The 24,511-nt window shown below is 42.7% G+C and overlaps 1 protein-coding gene across 2 annotated transcripts in view; it reads left to right on the forward strand.

The window, feature by feature from the left end:
* The window catches only part of BDH1 (3-hydroxybutyrate dehydrogenase 1), a 49,592-nt gene extending 26,080 nt beyond the window's left edge, over positions 1–23,512 (forward strand). Inside the window, exons 4-8 of one of the 2 annotated variants that reach the window (XR_011312456.1) lie at positions 5,739–5,846; positions 9,502–9,643; positions 13,585–13,737; positions 20,441–21,650; positions 21,942–23,511. Coding sequence is in view for 1 of the 2 variants with exons in the window: in XM_069727195.1 (XP_069583296.1) it covers positions 5,739–5,846; positions 9,502–9,643; positions 13,585–13,737; positions 20,441–20,910 (873 nt within the window). In the remaining variant the exon portion in view is untranslated. Of the gene's footprint in view, positions 1–5,738; positions 5,847–9,501; positions 9,644–13,584; positions 13,738–20,440 lie in introns of both variants that reach the window. The other variant, XM_069727195.1, reaches the window with a different exon arrangement.
* Positions 23,513–24,511: the final 999 nt, after the last annotated feature.

Here is a 24,511-nt window from a genome sequence, read left to right on the forward strand (position 1 = left end):
GGACTATAAACATAAGGATGAATGACCTCGGGGAGATCAAAACATCCAACACCGCGGAGACACCATCACGTGTTTCTCAACGCATTGATCCAGAACACTGCCCCCATCCCTTATGGGAAATATGCAAATGCATGTAGAAAAGCCGCGGAGACACCATCACGTGTTTCTCAACGCAAGCAATAAATAGCCAGGTCTTTCACTGGGAAGGAACAACAACGGGAAGGGCAGCATCCCAAAAGGGAAAAAACACCTATGCCAAAACATGGTATCCATCCACAGACAGCTGTTTTGGGGTATTTGCCCCTCATCAGTGTGGAGTAGGAAACTGGCTATTAGGAGCAGTGCCTAGTAAAAGGACTATAAACATAAGGATGAATGACCTCGGGGAGATCAAAACATCCAACACTGCGGAGACACCATCACGTGATGAGGGGCAAATACCCCGAAACAGCTGTCTGTGGATGGATACCATGTTTTGGCATGGGTGGTTTTCCCTTTTGGGATGCTGCCCTTCCCGTGGTTGTTCCTTCCAGGTGAAAGACCTGGCTATTTATTGCTTGCGTTGAGAAACACGTGATGGTGTCTGTTGTGAACAGGTAATTCAGAACCACAATGGACCTTGAAGTTCAGAGCACACAAAGTGACCTGACATTTACCAAAAACATAGGACGAGCTCTGAGACGTGGAAACTCTGCTGACCGCAATCCCTAATCCTATCACACCACACTAGAGGCAGCCGTGGATTGCGCCTAATGCTCCCTATGCAACTCGGCACAGCCTGAGAAACTAACTAGCCCTGAAGATAGAAAAATAAGCCAACCTTGCCTCAGAGAAATTCCCCAAAGGAAAAGGCAGCCCCCCACATATAATGACTGTGAGTAAAGATGAAATACAAACACAGAGATGAAATAGATTTAGCAAAGTGAGGCCCGACTTACTGAATAGACCGAGGATAGGAAAGATAGCTTTGCGGTCAACACAAAAACCTACAAACAACTACGCAGAGGGGCAAAAAGACCCTCCGCACCGACTAACGGTACGGAGGTGCTCCCTCTGCGTCTCTGGGCTTCCAGCAAGCAAGAAAAACCAATATAGCAAGCTGGACAGAAAATATAGCAAACAAAAATAACACAAGCAGAACTTAGCTTATGCAGGAAGACAGGCCACAGGAACGATCCAGGAGGAAGCAAGACCAATACTAGAACATTGACTGGAGGCCAGGATCAAAGCACCAGGTGGAGTTAAATAGAGCAGCACCTAACGACTTAAGCTCGTCACCTGAGGAAGGAAACTCAGAAGCCGCAGTACCACTCTCATCCACCAAAGGAAGCTTATAGACAGAACCAGCCGCAGTACCTCTCACGACCACAGGAGGGAGCTTGGCCACAGAATTCACAACAGGTGTCTCCGCGGCTTTTCTACATGCATTTACATATTTCCCATAAGGGATGGGGGCAGTGTTCTGGATCACTGCGTTGAGAAACACGTGATGGTGTCTCCGCGGTGTTGGATGTTTTGATAATAATAATAATAATAATAATAATTTTTATTTATATAGCGCCAACATATTCCGCAGCGCTTTACAAATTATAGAGGGGACTTGTACATACAATAGACATTACAGCATAACAGAAATACAGTTCAAAACAGATACCAAGAGGAGTGAGGGCCCTGCTCGTAAGCTTACAAACTATGAGGAAAAGGGGAGACACGAGAGGTGGATGGTAACAATTGCTATAGTTATTCGGACCAGCCATAGTGTAAGGCTTGGGTGTTCATGTAAAGCTGCATGAACCAGTTAATTAATTTTTTTTTTTTTTTTTTTAATATAGGCCACACAGGGATCGTTAGGTTAATGCATTGAGGCGGTAGGCCAGTCTGAACAAATGAGTTTTTAGGGCACGCTTAAAACTGTGGGGATTGGGGATTAATCGTATTATCCTAGGTAGTGCATTCCAAAGAATCGGCGCAGCACGTGTAAAGTCTTGGAGACGGGAGTGGGAGGTTCTGATTATTGAGGATGCTAACCTGAGGTCATCAGCGGAGCGGAGGGCACGGGTAGGGTGGTAGACTGAGACCAGAGAGGAGATGTAGGGTGGTGCTGAGCCATGGAGTGCTTTGTGGATGAGGGTAGTAGTTTTGTACTGGATTCTTGAGTGGATGGGTAACCAGTGTAATGACTGGCACAAGGTAGAGGCATCGGTGTAACGGTTGGTGAGGAATATGATCCTGGCAGCAGCATTCAGGACAGATTGGAGCGGGGAGAGTTTGGTAAGAGGGAGGCCGATTAGTAGAGAGTTACAATAGTCCAGACGAGAATGAATAAGTGAAACAGTAAGAGTTTTTGCAGAGTCGAAAGTAAGAAAAGGGCGAATTCTAGAAATGTTTTTGAGATGCAGGTAAGAAGAGCGAGCCAGTGATCGGATGTGGGGGGTGAATGAAAGGTCAGAATCAAGGATGACCCCAAGGCAGCGGGCATGTTGCTTTGGAGTAATGGTGGAACCGCACACGGAGATGGCAATGTCAGGCAAAGGTAGGTTAGTAGAGGGAGAAAACACGAGGAGTTCAGTTTTTGACAGGTTTAGTTTCAGATAGAGGGAGGACATGATGCTAGAGACAGCGGTAAGACAATCACTGGTGTTTTCTAATAAGGCAGGCGTGAGATCAGGAGAAGAAGTGTATAGTTGGGTGTCGTCAGCATAGAGATGGTACTGGAAGCCAAATCTACTGATTGTTTGTCCAATAGGGGCAGTATACAAAGAGAAGAGGAGGGGGCCTAGGACTGATCCTTGAGGAACCCCAACAGTAAGGGGAAGGTGAGAGGAGGAGGAACCAGCGAAACATACAGTGAAGGATCGGTCAGAGAGATAGGAGGAGAACCAGGAGAGAACGGTGTCCTTGAGGCCGATGGAGCGGAGCATAGTGAGGAGGAGCTGATGATCCACAGTGTCAAATGCTGCAGAGAGATCCAAGAGAATTAGCATGGAGTAGTGACCATTAGATTTAGCTGTTAGTAGGTCATTAGAGACTTTAGTGAGGGCAGTTTCAGTAGAGTGTAAAGAGCGGAAACCAGATTGAAGAGGGTCGAGAAGAGAGTTATCTGAGAGATAGCGGGTAAGACAGGAGTGGACCAGGCGTTCGAGGAGTTTAGAGATGAATGGAAGATTAGAGACAGGTCTATAATTAGCGGCACAGTTTTGGTCGAGGGATGGTTTTTTAAGTAATGGATGTATGATGGCATGCTTAAATGAGGAGGGAAAAATACCGGAAGTGAGGTCTCGAGGTTGATCACCTCGAGGTCATTCATCCTTATGTTTATAGTCCTGTTACTAGGCACTGCTCCTAATAGCCAGTTTCCTACTCCACACTGATGAGGGGCAAATACCCCGAAACAGCTGTCTGTGGATGGATACCATGTTTTGGCATAGGTGGTTTTTTCTTTTGGGATGCTGCCCTTCCCGTGGTTGTTCCTTCCCGGTGAAAGACCTGGCTATTTATTGCTTGCGTTGAGAAACACGTGATGGTGTCTCCGCGGCTTTTCTACATGCATTTGCATATTTCCCATAAGGGATGGGGGCAGTGTTCTGGATCACTGCGTTGAGAAACACGTGATGGTGTCTCCGCGGTGTTGGATGTTTTGATCTCCCCGAGGTCATTCATCCCTATGTTTATCGTCCTATCACAGTATGATTCTCCAACTGTGATCCCCCACACCGCCCTCCATACAGTATTACGGTCACAAAAAGTAATCCATACAGTACAATAGGCACCACATAGTCCTCCATACAGTATAACGGGGCTCTGCATTGCCTTCCATACAGTATAATTGATGCACATAGTGCTCCATAAAGTATAATGGTCACAAAAAGTGCACCATACAGTACAATGGCCCCAAATAGTGCTCCATGCAGTATAATGTCCACAAAAAGTGCTCCATATAATCTCATGAGCCCCACATAGTGCTCCATACAATATAATGTCCACAAAAAGTGCTCCATGTTGTAAAATGAGCCCCACATAGTGCTCCATATAGTACATTGAGCCTCACTTAGTGCTCCATACAAAATAATGGCCCCACATAGTGTCACTATACAGGATAATGGGCACCACATAGTGCTATATACAGTATAATGGCCCAGCACGGTGCTCCATACAGTATAATGGCCACACGTCATGCTTCATACAGTATAGGTTCCACGTTAAAAAAAAAAAATAAGTACATTTGCACATCTGCCTGTTTCCCTGTTGCTCCGGTCTCTTTATGTGTCCTCAGATCCTCTGCACATCTCAGTACATCGGGCACGTTGTAATGACATCATCGCACCTGCTGTGCTGAGAAATACGCAGAAGGGGAATGATAGAAAAGGGACCATCAGCTGACGCGCTCTGCTCCTTCATTGCTTTCAACTGTATTGGCACCGATGTAGTTGAAAGTGCGATGTCTGGTGGAGGTCCTGCCCGGTGTCGCAGACCAAGTATACTTAGGGGACCCACCTGGCCAAATATACTCATCACTTAGACCAGATTTGGACCGCGGGCCGGAATTTAATATATGTGCTCTAAAAGTTTTCTTCCAGTATTGCCTTGTATTTAGCTCCATCCATCTTCCCATCAACTTTGACTTGCTTCCCTGTCCCTTCTGAAGAAGATCATCCCCACAGCATGATGCTGCTACCACCACCATGTTTAAAAGTGGGGATGGTGTTTTTCAAAATGATGTGCAGTGTTACTTTTCCGCCAAGCATAGCATTTTGCATTTAGCCGAAAAAATCCTACTTTGGTCTCATCTGACCAGAGCATTTTCTGTCACGTGCTAGTGGTGTTCACTACATGGCTCTTTGTAAACTGCAAACATGACTCCTTATAGCTTGTTTTCAAAAATGGCTTTGTTCTTGCAACTATTCCATAAAAGCCAGAGTATACGACTAATAGTTGTCCTATAGACAGATTCTCTCACCTGAGCTGTAGATCTCTGCTTCTCCTCCAGAGTGACCATGTTTGATATCTAATGTTCTCAAACAACCACCTGAGGTTGTCACAGAACAGCTGTAGTTATACTGAGAATAAACAGCTGGACCCAATTTTGGATTCAGTTGGTCACTCAGAATTTTATTTGACGGTACCAGACTACAAATGTACATCACAATTTTCAGATTTATAATTTTAATATATTTAGAAAACCATTTAGCATTTCCTTTACACGTCACAAATTCTTGCAACTCTGTGTTGGTATATCCATAAAATCCCAATAAAATGCAATTACGTTTGTGGGTGTAACATGAAAAAATGTGGAAAAGTTCACGAGGTGTGAATACTTTTTCAAGGCTCTGTATTACAAGTGCTCTGCCCTGTAAGTTATGTTTTTCTATTATTTCACCTGATGTGTAAATATCCCACGTGGAAAACCATGTTAGGCTACGTTCACATTAGCGTTTTGCGCGGTTGCGTCGGGCACACCCGCGGCGACGCATGCGTCATGCGCCCCTATATTTAACATGGGGGGCGCATGGACATGCGTTGTGCTGCGTTTTGCGACGCATGCAGCCCCGCACAACGCAAATGTGAACGTAGCCTTATGCACGTGTTCTGTTGTGTACTGCTTTGTCCTTTTACTTCACTTTTGTTTTTAATTTCCTTTATTTTATATTGTATTTCCTGGCATAATATTATATGCTCATTTGGCAATATATAGATTATGGCTATTTCTACACACAGATGTTCTTATTTTATCCTTGCAGGCTAGTAAAGCTGTGCTTGTCACAGGATGTGATTCAGGGTTTGGATTTTCACTGGCTAAGCATCTTCATGGCAAAGGATTCACAGTGTTTGCAGGATGTCTGTTAAAGGTATGTTACTATAAGCGTATGTTCATACCTTGCAGAAATGTCTAACAGAAATGTCAAATTTTAGGAATACATTTAGCACTCAAACATATAGGTTAAATGGATGTTTCATATGAATTTCATATAGTGTCCCGATTTGAATCTCTGTACTATGCATTTTTCTTATTGGAAATCCACTGTTTGACATAGTAAAATTAACCAATCAACTACTTTATTCCAAACAGACTATGCATGTATGCTTTTTAGGATGGATTCCAATGGTGACGGATGGCGTTGTGACGAATCTGCCTAATACATTTGTTGAACATATACTTTGGTGAGAATAGGTTATACAAGGGGTGAACTTTTTTTTCATGAGGGCCACATTGTCAGATTGAACCAACCCTATGGGCCACAATAAAACATCATAAACATCAAAACATAAATATCTAATAGATTCTGATTCCATTTTAGGACTCCCACCTACCAGGAGAATAGAGGTCCACTTTTCTACCATTCACAATCCAGAAGGGGATTTCTTAATTGTAATTTATGCTAGACGCTGATACATCCAAGTGCTTCCCTTTTCCCATAAACTACAATGATTATGGCAGCACTCTTGCTTTTCCACTTCTTTACTTCATCTACTCCATACATACTGGAGTGCACTGTGTAGCCATGTCACTATGGTCCCTATGGTGCTACCTGAAACCCTACTAGTCCATAACATGGAAAATACAGAAGATCAGACACTACCAGGCATGTCTATGAGCAGGTAGTTGAGGGCATGATAGAAAGGCATAGAGGGCACACATGGCCCCATTGCCGTAGGTTATGCACCCCTGCGAAAATGCATGCCTAAGTGAGCGAAGCTTATTTGAATAAATCCTTAGATATTTTGACTCTTCAAGAGTACTGATTCCCCTTGTGAAGATCCAGTTCGAGATCCACAAGAGGAGCCAGTACTATCTGAGTTAGGTTTTGGCTAGCTCCCAATAAAGAGATTTTCGGCAGGCCCTTCAGCTTGCTAAATCCTAGCAGTGTGAAGTATAGAAACTGTTAAGATTTGGCTCCTCTTGCCGGCTCCAGCAGTCACGTGATTTGCATAGTTGTAGTCGTGTGTCATCTAGAACACATCTCTTCTGCTACTTTCGTTCGCATACCTGCAGTCATGTAAAGACTGCTAGAACTGGCAAGCGGAGCCAAATCCTAACAGTGTGTATATTAGTCTACGTTCACATTGGCGTTCCGCCAATGTGCGTCGCTGTTGCGCCGGCGACGCAGCGGCGACGCGCCCCTATGTTTAACATAGGGGACGCGTGCGTTTTTTGTGTGGCGTTTTTCGACACTTGCGTCGTTTCCGACGCTAGCGTCGGACGCAAGAAAATGCAACAAGTTGCATTTTCTGTGCGTCCGATTTTGGTCAAAAAACGACGCACGCGTCGCAAAACGCGCGCGTTTTTGCGCGCGTTGCGTCGCCGACGCAGGGCGGCGCAACGCTAGTGTGAACGTAGCCATACACACTACTAAGATTTAGCAAGCTATAGGGCTTGACAAAAAATGTTCCCAGGGAAGAGCAACCTCATTAATGAATTGTACATGTACTTGCAGAGTAGCCAGTAGAGGTGGGACTAGCGAGACAATCTGTTTTTCTATTTTTTTTTTTTCTGGAGGAAGGCTAATATGCGTGGAACTAAATCCGACTAAACATTTAGGTAGATACAAACGCAGAGACGACACGCAGCCTTGCAGGTGAGGAATGAAGTCTGTTTTTATAGGTAATAAAACAAGTTGTTTCTGAAGGTGAATGTCGGTCAAACATCTAGTAGGTTGTCCCCTTCATTACCAGTTGTGTTGTGACATGTCCCTGTGGCTCTTTGTTAGGCCGTTTTCACATTTGCGGTTGTGTCTGCAGCGTTTCTTCCGCAATTATCCGCATGCATTGTGTTTTCCTATATTTAAACATTAGGGACGCACGTGTCTGCGATCGGTTGCGTTTTGCTGCGTTTGACAACGCATGCGTCGTTTCGTCGTCTGCGGTTTGGCGCGGTAAACGCAGCATGTAGTAATTTTAGAGGTGTCAATTTACCGCCTAGAAACGTAAGCGGTTGTAAGCTCAAGGAATGCGGCAAAAAAACGCATTACTGTCTATGGGAATGTCTTTGCGTACGCATGCGTTTGATGCAGTTTCGTACTTCGGACTGCGCATGTCCAGGAACTGATTAAATAAGACATGCCCATTAAAGACACACCCTCCTGGAAATACCAAATGCATGCGCATAAAAAGCGCAAACACATGTAAAACACATGCAAACGCTGCGGTTTTTTTTACTATCATGTGTAAGCTGATGCGGATAATAAACGCTGCGTTACCAGACGTTTGCATGCGTTTGTGCATGCAGTTGCGGACGATACGCTGCGGACTTAACCGCAAATGTGAAACCAGCCTAAAGGTACCTTCACACATAACGATTTCGTTAACGATATCATTGCTTTTTGTGACGTAGCAATGATATCGTTAACGAAATCGTTATGCGTAACAGCGACCAACGATCAGGCCCCTGCTGGGAGATCGTTGGTAATGATCAGGACCTTTTTTTGGTCGCTGATCACCTGCTGTCATCGCTGAATCGGCGTGTGTGACGCTGATCCAGCGATGTGTTCACTGGTAACCAGGGTAAATATCGGGTTACTAAGCGCAGGGCCGCGCTTAGTAACCTGATATTTACCCTGGTTACCATTGTAAAAGTTAAAAAAAAAAAAAACAGTACATACATTCCTGTCACGTCCCCCGGCGTCAGCTTCCCACACTGACTGTGTCAGCGCCGGCCGGCCGTAAAGCAGAGCACAGTGGTGTCGTCACCGCTCTGCTTTACGGCCGGCGCTTACACAGTGCAGGGAAGCTGACGCTGGGGGACGTGACAGGAATGTGAGTATGTACTGTTTTTTTTTTTACTTTTACAATGGTAACCAGGGTAAACATCGGGTTACTAAGCGCGGCCCTGCGCTTAGTAATCCGATGTTTACCCTGGTTACCCGGGGACTTCGGCATCGTTGGTCGCTGGAGAGCTGTCTGTGTGACAGCTCTCCAGCGACCACACAACGACTTACCAACGATCACGGCCAGGTCGTATCGCTGGTCGTGATCGTTGGTAAAACGTTTAGTGTAACGGTACCTTTAGAGAATGCAATGTCAGAGCTGAGGTCCTGTGTATGGCCACAAGGTCGCCTAATCATCTCTGTGTGATATGGTTTACTTTACAACATGGCAACCCCTGCTGAGGAACCAAGTCATTGTGTGAGAGATCAATATCTCAGAACAGACAAATCAAACATGAACAGAAATGTATTGACTTCAAAGCTAAACATGATAATTGATGTCACACATCAAGGCCTAAAAGCTTCTGGTCTAATAATCAGCAGTAATCCTGCTAATTCCCTATCATTTTTTTTTCTCTGCAGAGGTTATTGGTGGTAAGATTTGTGTGTTTTTTTTAGGAAGTTGAAATTGCTTTTCCAGCTTTAGGAGTTGATGGAAATCTGTAACAGATAAAAACATATGACTAGTGCACAGACAGTCAGGTTGTCCCTGTCAGTTGTTCTGTGCTCTAGACCGGCATTCATACAAAAACCTCAGAGTAATTAGTTTTAACTGGAGCTCGTATTATTGCCATCATAGGACAAGGGAGATGCTGGCGTGAAGGAGCTGGACAACATGACAAGTGATAGGATGAGGACTATACAGCTGAATGTAGTGAAACAGGAAGAAGTGGACACAGCTGTGGAATTTATAAAAGAAAACTTGAAAGACCCAGAAAAGGGTGAGTCCCCGGTAATAACAAGTATGCCGAATACCGCATATACTGTATCTCTTGGACTGTAAGAACCAGATGTAGACATAGAAAATAAAATATTTATTAAGGCCCCATACACATTAGACTAATGTCTACAGAACCTGCTGATATTGACAGGTTTGGCCAACAGACTTATTTGTATGGTGGCACCCACAGACTAATAAGATCAAGGAAGATGGCAGTTACGCATTTTCGATGCGCCTGGCATGGTTCTCCCTGGCTGGTGGCTTTCTCATAGAGAACACAGGAGCGCTTGTAGTGTATGAGAGTGTTGGCTAAGATGTCAATCGGCAACATTGTTCGGTCAACAGCCATTTAATGCGTATAGACTGCCAATGTAATTAAAATTTCCCTGGTGGTCTGAGGAAGTTAAAGGGAACTTGTCTGGTCAGAAAACGCTATTAATCTGCAGGTTGATAGCGTTAAGAGAGACCTCTGCTCTTTCTGGGATTTTGGGTCCAGTGGGCGGTCCTATCAGTGACTGACAACTATCTTTGTATAAATGTGCATACAGAGACAGCTGTCAGTCACTGATAGGACCGCCCACTGGACCAGAAGAGCAGAGAATTTGATGATTAACGCACAGGTTATACTGAATCTGTTCTCTCAAAACTATATATCAATCTGCTCAGCTCCTCCTGCTCTATAACATGGAGCCTGTAGACAGGATGGCATTTTCATGGTGACAGGATCTCTTTAAATCTGCTAATTACATTTTTGTTGTGAGGAGACATGTAGTATCTGTAAGTCCAAAAAACAAATGTAAGATCCACCCGCTTCCATATTTATAAATCTGTAATGAATAGATGGGATTTTTTCGCCTATTCATCCACCCAGATCCATAAACCCAGCAAAGGGGGTCATCCATTATTTATAACCCCCCTTCACTGAGAAGGTACCTGGCGATCATAGAGGGTACAATTGTTGGTTGAAATTAGTGGCTAGACATGAAATGCAGAGATCAGTGTTTATCCAGTAATCATTGCTCTGCCAGAATATACTTACCGTACTCAAATTCTGACTAACATAAATTATTTCCGAATTAAGAGACTCACTAAATTAAAAAACAGTCTGGTTAGCACTGTGGCTCAGTGGTTAGCACTGCAGCCTTGCAGCACTGGGGTCCTGGGTTCAAATCCCACCAAGGACAACATCTGCAAAGAGTTTGTATGTTCTCCCCGTGTTTGCGTGATTTCCTCCAGGTTCTCCGGTTTCCTCCCACATTCCAAAGACATACTGATAGGGAATTTAGATTGTGAGCCCCAATAGGGACAGTGATAATAATGTCTGTATAGCGCTGTGAAATTACTGATGCTGTATAAGTGAGTAAAATAAATAAAATATTTGCATTGCATTAAAAGACAATATAAAAAATAAAAACACTGTATATATTCTATAACAGAGTGTCCAGTATTCCGTCTTGTGAGTCTAGTGCCATGTATTTATCTTACATTGTCATAAGGGTAATAAGAAGAGAAAATATAATATATTCACTATCTGAGTCTGACCTCACGCTTGACAACATAATGAAAAAGCAGACCACTAGTGCAATAATTTTATCACAAGTAATTTTATATCTGCAATGTTTGTATATATTAGTATCAAGAATTTTTTTTTTTCTTTCAATCATAACCACAATGCAGAATAAAGTCACAGTGATGAAAGGCAGTTGTTGGAAGCAAACGATGTGGTCCTGGTAATGTGTCAATATAAATACATACAAAAGAAGGCCAACCATCAAATGCCGTCCCCAGTGGCTATAGTTAAAAATGAACTCCATGCATGCTAGTATATTGTAAGTAGTGCAATTAATAAAGGTACTACCTATATAAAAGTACAGCAGTCAGGACAGGTCTGGCATCCCCCTCACCCCGACGCACGTTTCGCCTATCATCTTCCAGGGGCAGGAGTGGAACTCTCCCTGCACCTCTAGTGAAACACCAATATTACCAATTAACATCGAACTTGACTATTAATAATTAATATACAACTTAGTAATGCCTTAGTTATCTGTTCCTTATACTATATTCTGAGACATAAGTGTATCCATAAAGGATATTTATTACACACACACAAGTCTACAGTCTATTACATACATATATATATTTATACCGAAGCTGAGCGGAGGAGGGAGGAGCTAGAGATAGAACACCTCCTCCTCTACTCCCTTCTATCTAAATAGACTCTCATCAGTAGCTGGTGTCATCTCCTGTCTCAGTAATGGGAAAGTCCTCACTGAATACAGATTTGACCTCAGAATTGAGAATTTGGATAATGACAGAACAATTTTGGCAGAGAAAGAAGCAGATTTCTCTGATAAGATATATTACACAGTTTCTTGTTTTCATGTGTGCTATTGATTTATGAGAGAAAATTAAAATGACGGTTAGGCTATATTCACACTTAGCGGTTTTTACCGCGGAACCGCCGCGATTTTGATGCTGCGGGTCCGCAGCAGTTTCCATAGCGTTTACAGTAACATGTAAACCCTATGGAAACCGCAAACCGCTGTGCACATGCTGCGGGAAAAACCGCGCGGGAACGCAGCGGTTTACAACCCGCAGCATGTCACTTCTTTGTGCAGAATCGCTGCGATTCTGCACCCATAGGAATACATTGAACCGCTTACTTCCCGCATGGGGCTGTGCCCACGTTGCGGGAAGTAAGCGGATAATGTGCGGGTGGTACCCGGGGTGGAGGAGAGGAGACTCTCCTCCAGGCCCTGGGAACCATATTTGGGGTTAAAAAATAAAAAATCTGGTTATACTCACCCTCTGATGTCCGGAGCTCCTGGGCGCTGCACGCGGCCGTCCGGTCAGAGTTGCTGTGCGACCAGGACCTGCGGTGACGTCGCGGTCACATGACCGTGACGTCACGAAGGGTCCTTCTCCCACAGCATCTTAGGAACCGGACCGCCGGGTGCAGCGCCCAGGAGATCGGGACGTCAGAGGGTGAGTATAACCAATTTTTATTATGTTTAACATTACTATTGATGCTGCATATTGCTGCATATGCAGCATCAATAGTATAGGCGGAAACCCGCAGCGGAAAACGCGGAACAAACCGCGATAAATCTGCAGGGAGAACCGCAGTTGTTTTGCCCTGCAGATTTATCAAATCCGCTGCGGGAGAACCCGCAGGGACCCGACGCAAGGTGTGAACATAGCCTTACTTTTGAAATCTGCTCTCCTGTTCCCATAGACTTTGCCACCCACCAGGCTGCCCCCCTCTACCTTCCAACATCATTGTACCTAATGAGCAACAATCTGTATAGTTTGTAGATAAAAAAAATTCTAAACTGCAAAAAAGAAAGTTGATTTTAAAGGGAATCTGTCACCCAAGTTTTAGCTCATCCTTCTGAGAGAAGCATGATGCACGGGACAGAGACCCATTGAGTCACTTACTGACCTGCTTGCTGTAATTTTGATACAATCAATGTTTCCTGAATGCTGAGCCCTGTATAACCCCGCCCACACCACTGATTGGCAGCTTTGTGTGTACACGGTGCATAGGCAGAAAGCTGCCAATCAATGGTGGGGGTGCGTTATACCGAGTTCATGACTATGGCCGGTTACATGGCAGCAGCTTTATTAGTCCTTTAGTGACAGTCTCCTGCTTATGAAACAGAGGTTTTATTAAAACTACATAAAGCAGCCCAGTAAGTGACAAATCACTGGAATCAGGGTCTCTGCCCCTACGTTATGCTGTACTCAGATTAGATGGCATAAACCTGGTGATAGATTCCATCCATTTGCCACCTCCTGTAAGGAACCCAAACTCTGATAAATATTATTTGTTCAATGTACATAACCATTTTAACAGCTTGGTCCTTATCGCCTATGCTGGGCACAAAAGATAAGTGCGGAATTTACTTATGTACATTAAATATCTTATTTTCCATTGTTTAGGGTTATGGGGTGTTGTGAACAATGCTGGAATATCTACATTTGGAGAAGTGGAGTTCACTAGTATGGAGACCTACAAAGAAGTGGCTGAGGTGAATCTATGGGGCACCGTCCGAACTACCAAAGCCTGTCTCCCTCTAATTCGCAGAGCTAAAGGTAAACTTTTTGTTTTTCCACTGTAATGTGTATTGACAAATAATATTTTTAATTAATTACTGACTTTAGTTGGCTCAAGAATTTTGTGAAACGTTAACATCTGTTAGTCTAGTGCTACACATCTATATTTTTTTAATTTTTTTTCAAACGGCTACATTGTTCATTATGTAGTGATTAGAGACCACTAAAGTTTTCTGTGATCATTTGAGGATCACCCTCTCAAAAAAAAATCTAACTTTTCTCTTAATTTCTTTATATATTGTCATATTCAGACCACCCATAAAAGCCAACCATAAATTGTATATATTGCATATTGTGCCATTGAAAAATACAACTCGTCCACCAAAAAGTCTTACTCTCTAAGATAAGCTAAATAATTGAAGAAAATACAAATGTCTCTGAAAGGCAACAATGAAAAAAAAATACTTTCTCCCTAACATTGCAGACTGTGAGCCCTCGCGGGCAGGGTCCTCTCTCCTCCTGTACCAGTTGTGACTTGTATTGTTCAAGATTATTGTACCTTTTTTTATTATGTATACCCCTCCTCACATGTAAAGCGCCATGGAATAAATGGCGCTATAATAATAATAATATCTAAAACTCTTGTGTACCTGTAATTTCAGGTGACTTCTCATAATCAGCTTTCATTATTATTATTATTTATTTATATAGCACCATTAATTCCATGGTGCTGTAGATGTGAAAAGGGGTATACATACAGGGTTATAGATATCGTTAACAGTAAACAAATTTGCAATGACAGACTTGTACAGAGGGGAGAGGACCCTGTCCTTGCGGACTTACATTCTTTGGGATAATGGGGAAGAGATAGCAGGTTAGTGTGCTGCAGCATTGGTGGTTGGTGAGGTGGCAGCTCTGGTGGTTGGAGAGGTGGCAGCTCGGGTGGTTGGTGAGGTGGCAGCTTTGGCGGTAGCGACGCAGAAGCTCGGGTGATTGGTGACGCGGCAGCGTCTCGGGTGGTTGGTGGGGCGGCAGCTCGGGTGGTTGGTGAGGCGGCAGAATGGTTTCATTTGTGTATACAGTGAAGGAAATAAGTATTTGATCCCTTCCTGATTTTGTAAGCTTGCCCACTGACAAAGACATGAACAGTCTATAATTTTAAAGGTAGGTTAATTTTAACACTGAGAGATATATTATCAAAAATAAAATCCAGAAAATCACATTGTATAAATTATATTTATTTATTTGCATTTTGCAGTGAGAAATAAGTATTTGATCCCTCTGGCAAACAAGACTTAATACTTGGTGGCAAAACCCTTGTTGGCAAGCACAGCAGCCAGACGTTTTTTGTAGTTGATGATGAAGTTTGCACACGTCAGGAGGAATTTTGGTCCACTCCTCTTTGAAAATCATCTCTAAATCATTAAGATTTTGAGGCTGTCACTTGGCGACTCAGAGCTTCAACTCCCTCCATAAGTTTTCTATGGGATTAAGGTCTGGAGACTGGCTAGGCCACTCCATGACCTTAATGTGTTTCTTTTTGGGCCACTCCTTTGTTGTCTTGGCTGTTTGTTTTGGGTCATTGTCTTGCTGGAAGACTCAGCCACGACCCATTTTAATGTCCTGGTGGGGGGAAGGAAGTTGTAACTCAGGATTTTACGGTACATGGCTCCATCCATTCTCCCATTGGAGCAGAAAAATAGTCCTGTGCCCTTAGCAGAGAAACACCTCCAAAACATAAGGTTTCCACCTCCATGCTTTACAGTCGGGATGGTGTTCTTTGGGTCATAGGCAGCATTTCTCTTCTTCCAAACACGGCAAGTTAAGTTAATGTGAAAGAGCTCAATTTTTGTGTCATCTGACCACAGCACCTTCTCCCAATCACTCACAGAATCATCCAGGTGTTCATTGGCAAACTTCAGATGGGCCTACACATGTACATGTGCCTTCTTGAGCAGGGGGGACCTTGCGGGCACTGCAGGATTTTAAACCCTTACGGCGTAATGTGTTACCAGTGGTTTTCTTGGTGACTGTGGTCCCAGCTGCCTTGAGATCATTAACCAGTTCCCCCGTGTAGTTTTAGGCTGATCCTCTCACCTTCCTCATGATCAAGGATATCCCACGAGGTGAGATTTTGCATGGTGCCCAGATCGATGTCAATTGAGTCATTTTGTATTCCATTTTGTTACTGTTTGCACCAATAGTTGTCTCCTTCTCACCCAGCATCTTCCTTATGGTTTTGTAGCCCATTCCAACTTTGTGCAGGTCTATGATCTTGTCCCTGACATCCTTAGAAAGCTCTTTTGGTATTGCCCATGTTGTAGAGGTTAGAGTCTGACTGATTAATTGAGTCTGTGGGCAGGAGTATTTTATAAAGCAAAAATTTGCACAGGGCGCACTACCATAAGCAAAATAAATAAAGCACAGGGGTGCACTGTCAGTGGTGAACCACAATATGACAAAAAAAGGAAAGAACCACTGTATGCTGTGCACACAACCAATATTATCAAAATTAGAAAACTTTATTACCACACATGGACATTAAAACATAAGTAAAATCATATAGGTCCACCCCATTATAATGCACAATCTCAATAAATTACATGCAAAATATACATAAGGAGATTAAATGTCACCAATGCCCCACAATATCATTGGTAGGTAACTAATGCTACTCCGTCAGGTCAATGAAGAGGTTATGATCCCAAATGTATGGAACAAGTCCAGTGCATTGATGCCCAATCCGCAACAACGTGGGTGACCGGATGGGAACATACAATAGCCCCACAATAGCCCACAGCGTGCAGAAAGGAAATACATACGTACAGCTGCTATGATTTCTCCCATATAAAGCGCACTCACAAGAAATATTTGCTCTTCTGTCTCTAAGTAACACAGAAGCAGCATTCTCACTTTTTACATTAGTACTTAGCAGTGTACCTGTGAATCTAGCGCTGGGATGTGGGTAAAACAATTACTGATAAGATGGCCAGTCTGTCCGGATGCTTCTCTCTCACTCTGCTGCTCCTCCACACTCAGCAGCTGTAATCTGATCCCTCATTAAGGTTGCAGCCTCTCTTGAGCAAGACACAGATTTTAAGTGACTTTTTGAGTGAGTGATTAGTTAGAAAGCAAGGGGAAGAGAAGTGCCGAATAGATGGAGAAAGAAGCAAAATTATCTGATGAGATGTATCACAACATTTCTTACATTCTTGTACAATTGCTTTATGCAGAGTTAGTTGAAATAATAGTGACCATTTAAAGAGACAGATATTTCACTATTTATTATATTTATTACAGTGTTTTACTAAAAAATAGAATTGCATTAGAAACTGCAACCAGATTTCTATGTGTAATTCCAGCCTTTAATGGTCACTTAGATCATTAGAAGCTATGGCATAGTGATAGGACAGGTGATAACTTGCTGATAATGCTTGGATCCCCATTGAACCCTAGAAACGGGCACTGCAGAGCCCTGTGTGGGGTGGCTACTGGACATGTGTCCCCTGTTCCATTCACTCTATATCAGACTGCTGACGATGGCTGTGTCTCAGAGAATGAGTTGCGTAGTACTGTGCATGTCCAGCCACTACTCTATTCAGAGGGGACTCTTCACAGCCCTGTTCTCGTTATATGTGGGGGACCCTGCTGTCAGACCCCCCACTGATTAGAAGTTATAAACCATTCACACAATATCTATTCTCATTTTCAGGAAGCTATCACCTATGTACGAAAGGTTAATACCTCTTTGTTACATTGTAACCTTTTAACACCATGTTGGTTTTTTTATCTGTACAGAAAATTAAAGTTTTATTTTCTGATAGAGAGCTGAAGATTTCCCATTCAGATACAAGTTTAAAGTGTAACTGTTGTTTTAATTTTTATTTCATAAAACGATACTACACATGACAATAAGCAACTGTGTAAAACGTGGTCAAGAACTACAGGAAACGTCTGACCTCTGTAATTCCAAACAAAGGTTTCTGTACCAAATATGAAGTTCTGTTTTTCTATTCCATCAGATAGTTATCTCATGCAATAAAATGCATATTAATTATGTAAAAATCATACAATGTTATTTTCTGGTTTTTATTTTTAGAATCTGTCTCTCACAGTTGAATTGTACCTACGATAAAAATTACAGACCTCTCTATTCTTTGTAGGTGGGAAAACTTGCAAAATCGGCAGTGTATCAAATACTTCTTTTCCCCACTGTATATCTTATCAGAGAAATGTACTTCTTTTTCTGCCAAAATTGATTTGTCATTCTCAAAATTCTGAATTCTGATGTAAGATCTGTATTCGGTGAAGACTTTTCCATTACTGGGATCAGGGATGGTAGTTGCTACATATAAGATTCTATAAAACCAGAAACACATGGGCTACTTGCACATTGAACAAGTCTGTAGGAACATGTTCACACACCACCAAGAAACTTGAAGACACAAAAGAGCACAGTGAGGCCAAAAATACTCTGTTGTAAAAAAAATCACAGAATTCCATTAGAAACTGCAACCACATTTCTATGTGTAATTCCAGCCTTTAATGGTCACTTAGATCATTAGAAGCTATGGCATAGTGATAGGACAGGTGATAACTTGCTGATATTGCTTAGATCTCCATTGAACCATAGAAACGGGCACTGCAGAGCCCTGTCTGGGGTGGCAGATTCCCTCTACACCTAACAGTTCTAAAGAGGGCGCTGTCATTCTGGGCTCACCTGCATAGGAGCAATCCAAGCTCCCATCACCATAAAGCCCTGATACATGTAGGCGAAACAGAAAAACCAGAACCCTCGGAACAGCCCAGCCAAACCCAACCGGACCAGAACACCAATCACAACAACCTGACAAAAGCCGGAATTAGGCAGATGGCAGACGAAGGCCAGGAGAGGTATGTCAGTGACTGGAAGAATGATATCATTAGCTCACAGAAACTGACCATGTACCGGAGCCTACAGAGAGACTACAGACTGGCGCCATATCTGGAGAAACTCCCGGACCCCAGAGACCGCCAGACCCTGAGCCGATATAGACTCAGCGCCCACAGTCTGGCCATCGAATGTGGCCGACACAGGCAGAGCTACAAGCCCAGGGAGGAAAGACTGTGCCAACACTGTGACCAGGAGGCCATAGAGGACGAAACCCACTTCCTGCTACACTGCTCCAAATACTCAGCAGTGAGGGACACTCACTTCAGGAGACTCTCACATCTCTTCCCAGACTTCATCACCATGAAGGAGGAAGAGAAAACATATCCTGCTGGGAGAAGAAGAGAGAGCAGTGGAGATAGCAGCGCGGTATGTGAGCGAATGCCATAGACTGCGAGAAAGAGAACTATGATGCCATGGACTATAGCCCCCAACCTGGACCTGCCCCATCCACCTCCCCTATGCCATGGACTATAGCCCCCAACCTGGACCTGCCCCATCCACCTCCCCTATGCCATGGACTATAGCCCCCACCCTGGATCTGCCCCATCCACCTCCCCTATGCCATGGACTATAGCCCCCAACCTGGACCTGCCCCATCCACCTCCCCTATGCCATGGACTATAACCCCCACAATGGATCTGCCCCCATCCACCTTCCCTACAGCTCCTACCCAACATCCCCACAGTCCCTATCCCTATTGCCTTTATACACTTGCTTTGGCAAAACTGATGTGTATTTGGTCCTGCCAACAAAGCTTCTTTGAATCTTGAATCTTGTAATAAGCAAGTGCTAGTCAAAAGATGGAAAAAACAGGGTATTTAGTTGATAAGTTGCCCATGTGTTTCTGGTTTTATAACTGTTCCCTTGTTTCTACAAGACTGGGGAGTCCACCACTCCTTCTGGGTCATTTGCACTAAAGCTGTTCCATCCTGCATGTCGACATGGATATTCTCTCTCTGAACCCTGCTTATACAGGTACTATATGATGATCAGGTTTTTAAATACATCAGATAGGGATTATATACATTAGGTAGGACTGCTCTATATGGGTATACCTTGACGATTGGTGGAGCAGCTTAGTATACATTTTTTTGCAAAAAAAAACGTATTAACTAAATACCCTGTTTTTTTTCCATCTTTTGACTAGCACTTGCTTATTATTGTGATTTTTTTTTTTACAACAGAGTATTTTTGGCCTCACTGTGCTCTTTTGTGTATATACGATTCTATCTACATAAGTCGGGGAAGAGCTCGGCCTCCAGCTCCTCCTCCCGTCTATATAGAAGTGTATCGGTAGCAGCTCGCATCCCCTCTCTCAGTAATGGGAAAGTCTTCACTGAATACAGATTTTACATCAGAATCCAGAGTTTTGATTTGAAACAGATTTCTCTGATAAAATATATTACAAATTTTCTTATTTTCATATGTACCAATGATTTAAAAAATAAAAATTAAAATGACGGTTACCCTTTAAAAAGGTTGTCTGAAAATGTAAAAAATAAGCTAATGGAGTGTTTCCAAATAATAAAAATAAACAGTATTTACTCACTTACCGCATTATAAAAAGAAATTGTAGATCTGTTTCAGAAAAATAAAGATCCAGCTACTATATAAATAATAGAAAGTGATAACAACGGAACTGATCATTTATCTCCAACATATTTCCATTGATCGTATGGTCGTCATTCTTGACTATGACTAGTCACAGTCAGTATGTTCCAGAGTTCAGTAAGACTGGTCATTATAAAATAATAAGACTGTATGTTGAAATGTTCGCTAATATGATTTTATGCCCATGTTTTATTCCAGGACGTGTAGTGAATATAAGCAGTATGTTGGGTCGCATGGCAAACCCGGCTCGTTCTCCCTATTGTATCACCAAATTTGGGGTGGAGGCTTTCTCCGATTGCTTGCGTTATGAGATGCACCCCCTTGGAGTGAAAGTGAGTGTGGTTGAACCTGGGAATTTCATCGCAGCCACCAGTTTATACAGCCCTGAAAAAATAAAAGCAATTGGCGATAAGATGTGGGACGAGTTATCAGAAACCGTGAAGAATGATTATGGAAGAAAGTACTTTGACGAGAAAATCGCCAGAATGCACACGTATTGCAATAGTGGTTCAACAGACACGTCTCCGGTCATTAATGACATCACCCATGCTCTGACTGCGGAGACGCCATATACGCGCTACAATCCCATGGATTACTACTGGTGGACCAGGATGCAGATTATGACACACCTGCCCGGGGCAATATCTGATAAAATATACATTCATTAGACATTTTTAGTAGCTTACTATTTAGAAGGTAATCGTTCAGGAGATTCATTCTGCAATAACCTCTGACATCATTAAATATTGACAGACTTCTTCAATATTAAGGATTATTTTATCTCTGAAAATATGACCCTGGGAGGAGTGTCCTCTGCCTTGGCCTGACTGGTGTCTCTATATGTGCATAGGTGAGCTGTCGGCAGTGCATCGTCCTTTATCATGAGGAAGCCTGTTGGTGTTTTAGGGCACCATGATTCTCCTGATAGGTTCCCTTTAACAAGATAACAAAATTAGCCGCCTCTACTACCTCACATAGTGTTATCTCACAACAACCAGAATGTTGCATTTTTTACATTTCTTAAGGCTGAAGGCAGTGCTACTTTCCCATCCTATTGAGAGATCCATCAGACTGCCATGGCTTCTGCTATTTTTATAGCCAGTATGCCGATATGTACAGAGCCAATAGTACATCTGTGTCTCTTGTTTCACTGCAAGAGTTTTATCTAATAAGTGATGTCACTAGAAACTATATCAAGTGACAAATTACCTACAGATCTACTATAATGAGTCACTTCCATATTCGCTTTACTTACTTTTACAAGCACCAGATATATATGATTAAAACTCAGTAGCTGTTTTAAGGCTACATTCCCACAATGAGTTTTTGGTGAGGTTTTTATGCTACGTAATTTGGAAAAAATGCTAGTAACCTATTTTACTTAAAGGGAACCTGTCACCTGAATTTGGCGGGACCGGTTTTCGGTCATATGGGCGCAGTTTTTGGGTATTTGATTCACCCTTTCCTTACCCGCTGGCTGCATGCTGGCCGCAATATTGGATTGAAGTTCATTCTATGTCCTCCGTAGTACACGCATGCGCAAGGCAAGGTTACCTTGCGCATGCGTGTACTACGGAGGACAAAGAATGAACTTCAATCCAATATTGTGGCCAGCATGCAGCCAGCGGGTAAGGAAAGGGTGAATCAAACACACGAAAACTCCGCCCATATGACCGAAAACCGGTCCCGCCAAATTCAGGTGACAGGTTCCCTTTAAAGGGAATCTGTCACCAGCTAAGAGATTACATTACCTCAGCAGTCCTAAAGGGGTATTCAACCATGGCATAACTTAAAGGTCTCCCACCTCTGAGACCGCCACCAATCGGGTTTCCCTGCAGCTGCTTTTGACTACAGGTTTTTGCTACTCATTCTGAGAGCGACTGAGACCCTGATTCCAGGTATGTATTACTTAGTAGTCTTCATGATGTCGATTTGATGAAATCACAGATGTACCAGTTCTATGAATACTGAGCGCTGTATAACCCACTCTACTTCTTGGCAGCTTTATGTGTACACCGTGTATAGGTGTGAGTGTGCTAGGGCTACCGAGCAGCAGGTTTACTAGTCCTCTAGTGATAATCCCCTGCTGATAAAACACTGAATTTACTAAAACTACATCCAACAGCCAAGTAAGTGACTCATTACTGGAATGAGGATCTCTTTCTGTACATTATGCTGCTTTCAGAGTAGATAGCATAGAACTAGTGACAGATTCCTTTTAAAACATATAACAGAAACATTGCTTAAAAAGGTACATCAAGCATCTTATCAAATGTGTGTCTCATAGATTGCAATGGGTTGCAGCACAGACATGATGCTATATGTTTTAAATTTGACTGTGGAATTTTCTGTGCAGACTCTGCATTTCTTGGCAGAAAGCGCAGGTCAGAATCTGCGCCTTTTTTTGGTATGTGCACAAGTTGCAGATTTTTATGCGGATTTCTTCCTTTTTTTTTTTGACCCCTGCAGATTTCTGCTATGGAATGGGTGCAGAAACGCAGCGGATCTGCAAAAAGAAGTGACATGGTCCTTTTTTTAATCTGCTGCGTTTTCCGTGCAGATTTTTCCGCACCATTAGCACAGCATTTTTTTTTGCCATTGATTTACATTGTACTGTAAATCATTTGCGGCTCTGCAGCATTTCTGCGCGGAAAAAAAGCTGCAGATCTGCAGGAAATCTGCAACATGTGCACATACCCTTATACTTACCAAAAATTACGTGTGAAATGGCCATAAATATTCTAGAATTTAGATTTAGTTCCTCACACTGTGCACTTTGTAGGAACCTACCTCATTTGTTTTTCTGTATTGTTACAAAAAAGTAAAGATTTAAGGTACATTATATAAAAAAAGTGACAAGCCACGGATGGGAGTCCTATAAAATCTGCATATATCCTTCCTTATTTTCTCCTTAGAGAATGTGGTACTTGATTCTATTTTATTTTTCATTCGATGTAGGTTCTCATGATCATGAACTGGTGGTAGAATTTTCATAGCTGCTGCAAATACACTATACATGGCTGCACCTTGGCTTATTGGCACAACCAAGGCCCTACTGATTCTTCTGAGGTTTTATGACTATATTTTTTAATGTTTGATGTTATTACTACTACATTTATGCATCTTATGAAGACTCTCCCAATAAGTTTCCAGAAATCTCATATTTTGTAGCACACTTGTACATTTATTTTACCTTTACTCTGTACCTGTCTTATAGTGATGCAGGCTTTGTTACCTATATCATATTATTATTAAAATATTTTACCAGGCAAATATCTGCTTTGTTTCTTTTATCTAAATACACTCATGTTGCAATACAAAATACTTAATATTATCAGCACATAAAATAATAATTCAAACTTCTCCATATCAAAAACACTTCTTATTATAACTCATTGGGATGACTTAATAAATTTAACTTAAAGGGGTTATCCATTTGATTTTTTTTTTTTAACCATGGGCTCTACATACAGAGCTCACATTGATCCCTATACCGACACTCTCTATACAGAGCTCACACATGGATCCCTATTCCAACACTCTCCATACAGAGCTCACACTGATCCCTAAATCGACAATCCTCATACAGAGCTCACACTGATCCCTAGATCGACAATCCTCATACAGAGCTCACATTGATCCCTATACCGACACTCTCCATACAGAACTGACACACTGATCCCTATACCGACACTCTCCAGAGGTCACACTCCGATCCCTATACCGACATTCCTCATACACATATCACACAACGATCCCTATACCGACACTCCCCATACAGAGCTCATAATGATCCCTATACCGACACTCTCCATACAGAGCTCATACTGATCCCTATACCGACACTCTCCATACAGAGCTCATACTGATTCCTATACCGACACTCTCCATACAGAGCTCACACTTATCCCTATACCAACACTCTCCATACAGAGCTCACACTTATCCCTATACCGACACTCTCCATACAGAGCTCACACTGATCCCTATATCGACACTCTCCATACAGAGCTCACACTGATCCCTATACGGACACTCCATACAGAGCTCACACCCCGATCCCTATACCGACACTCTCCATACAGAGCTCACACACTGATCCCTATACCGACACTTTCCAGAGGTTACACTCCGATCCCTATACCGACATTCCTCATGCACATGTCACACAACGATCCCTATACCGACACTCCCCATACAGAGCTCACACACTGATCCCTATACCGACACTCTCCATACAGAGCTCACATTTATCCCTATACCGACACT

This window comes from Ranitomeya imitator, chromosome 5 (genome assembly GCF_032444005.1).
Source record: "Ranitomeya imitator isolate aRanImi1 chromosome 5, aRanImi1.pri, whole genome shotgun sequence".
Taxonomy (NCBI): domain Eukaryota; kingdom Metazoa; phylum Chordata; class Amphibia; order Anura; family Dendrobatidae; genus Ranitomeya; species Ranitomeya imitator.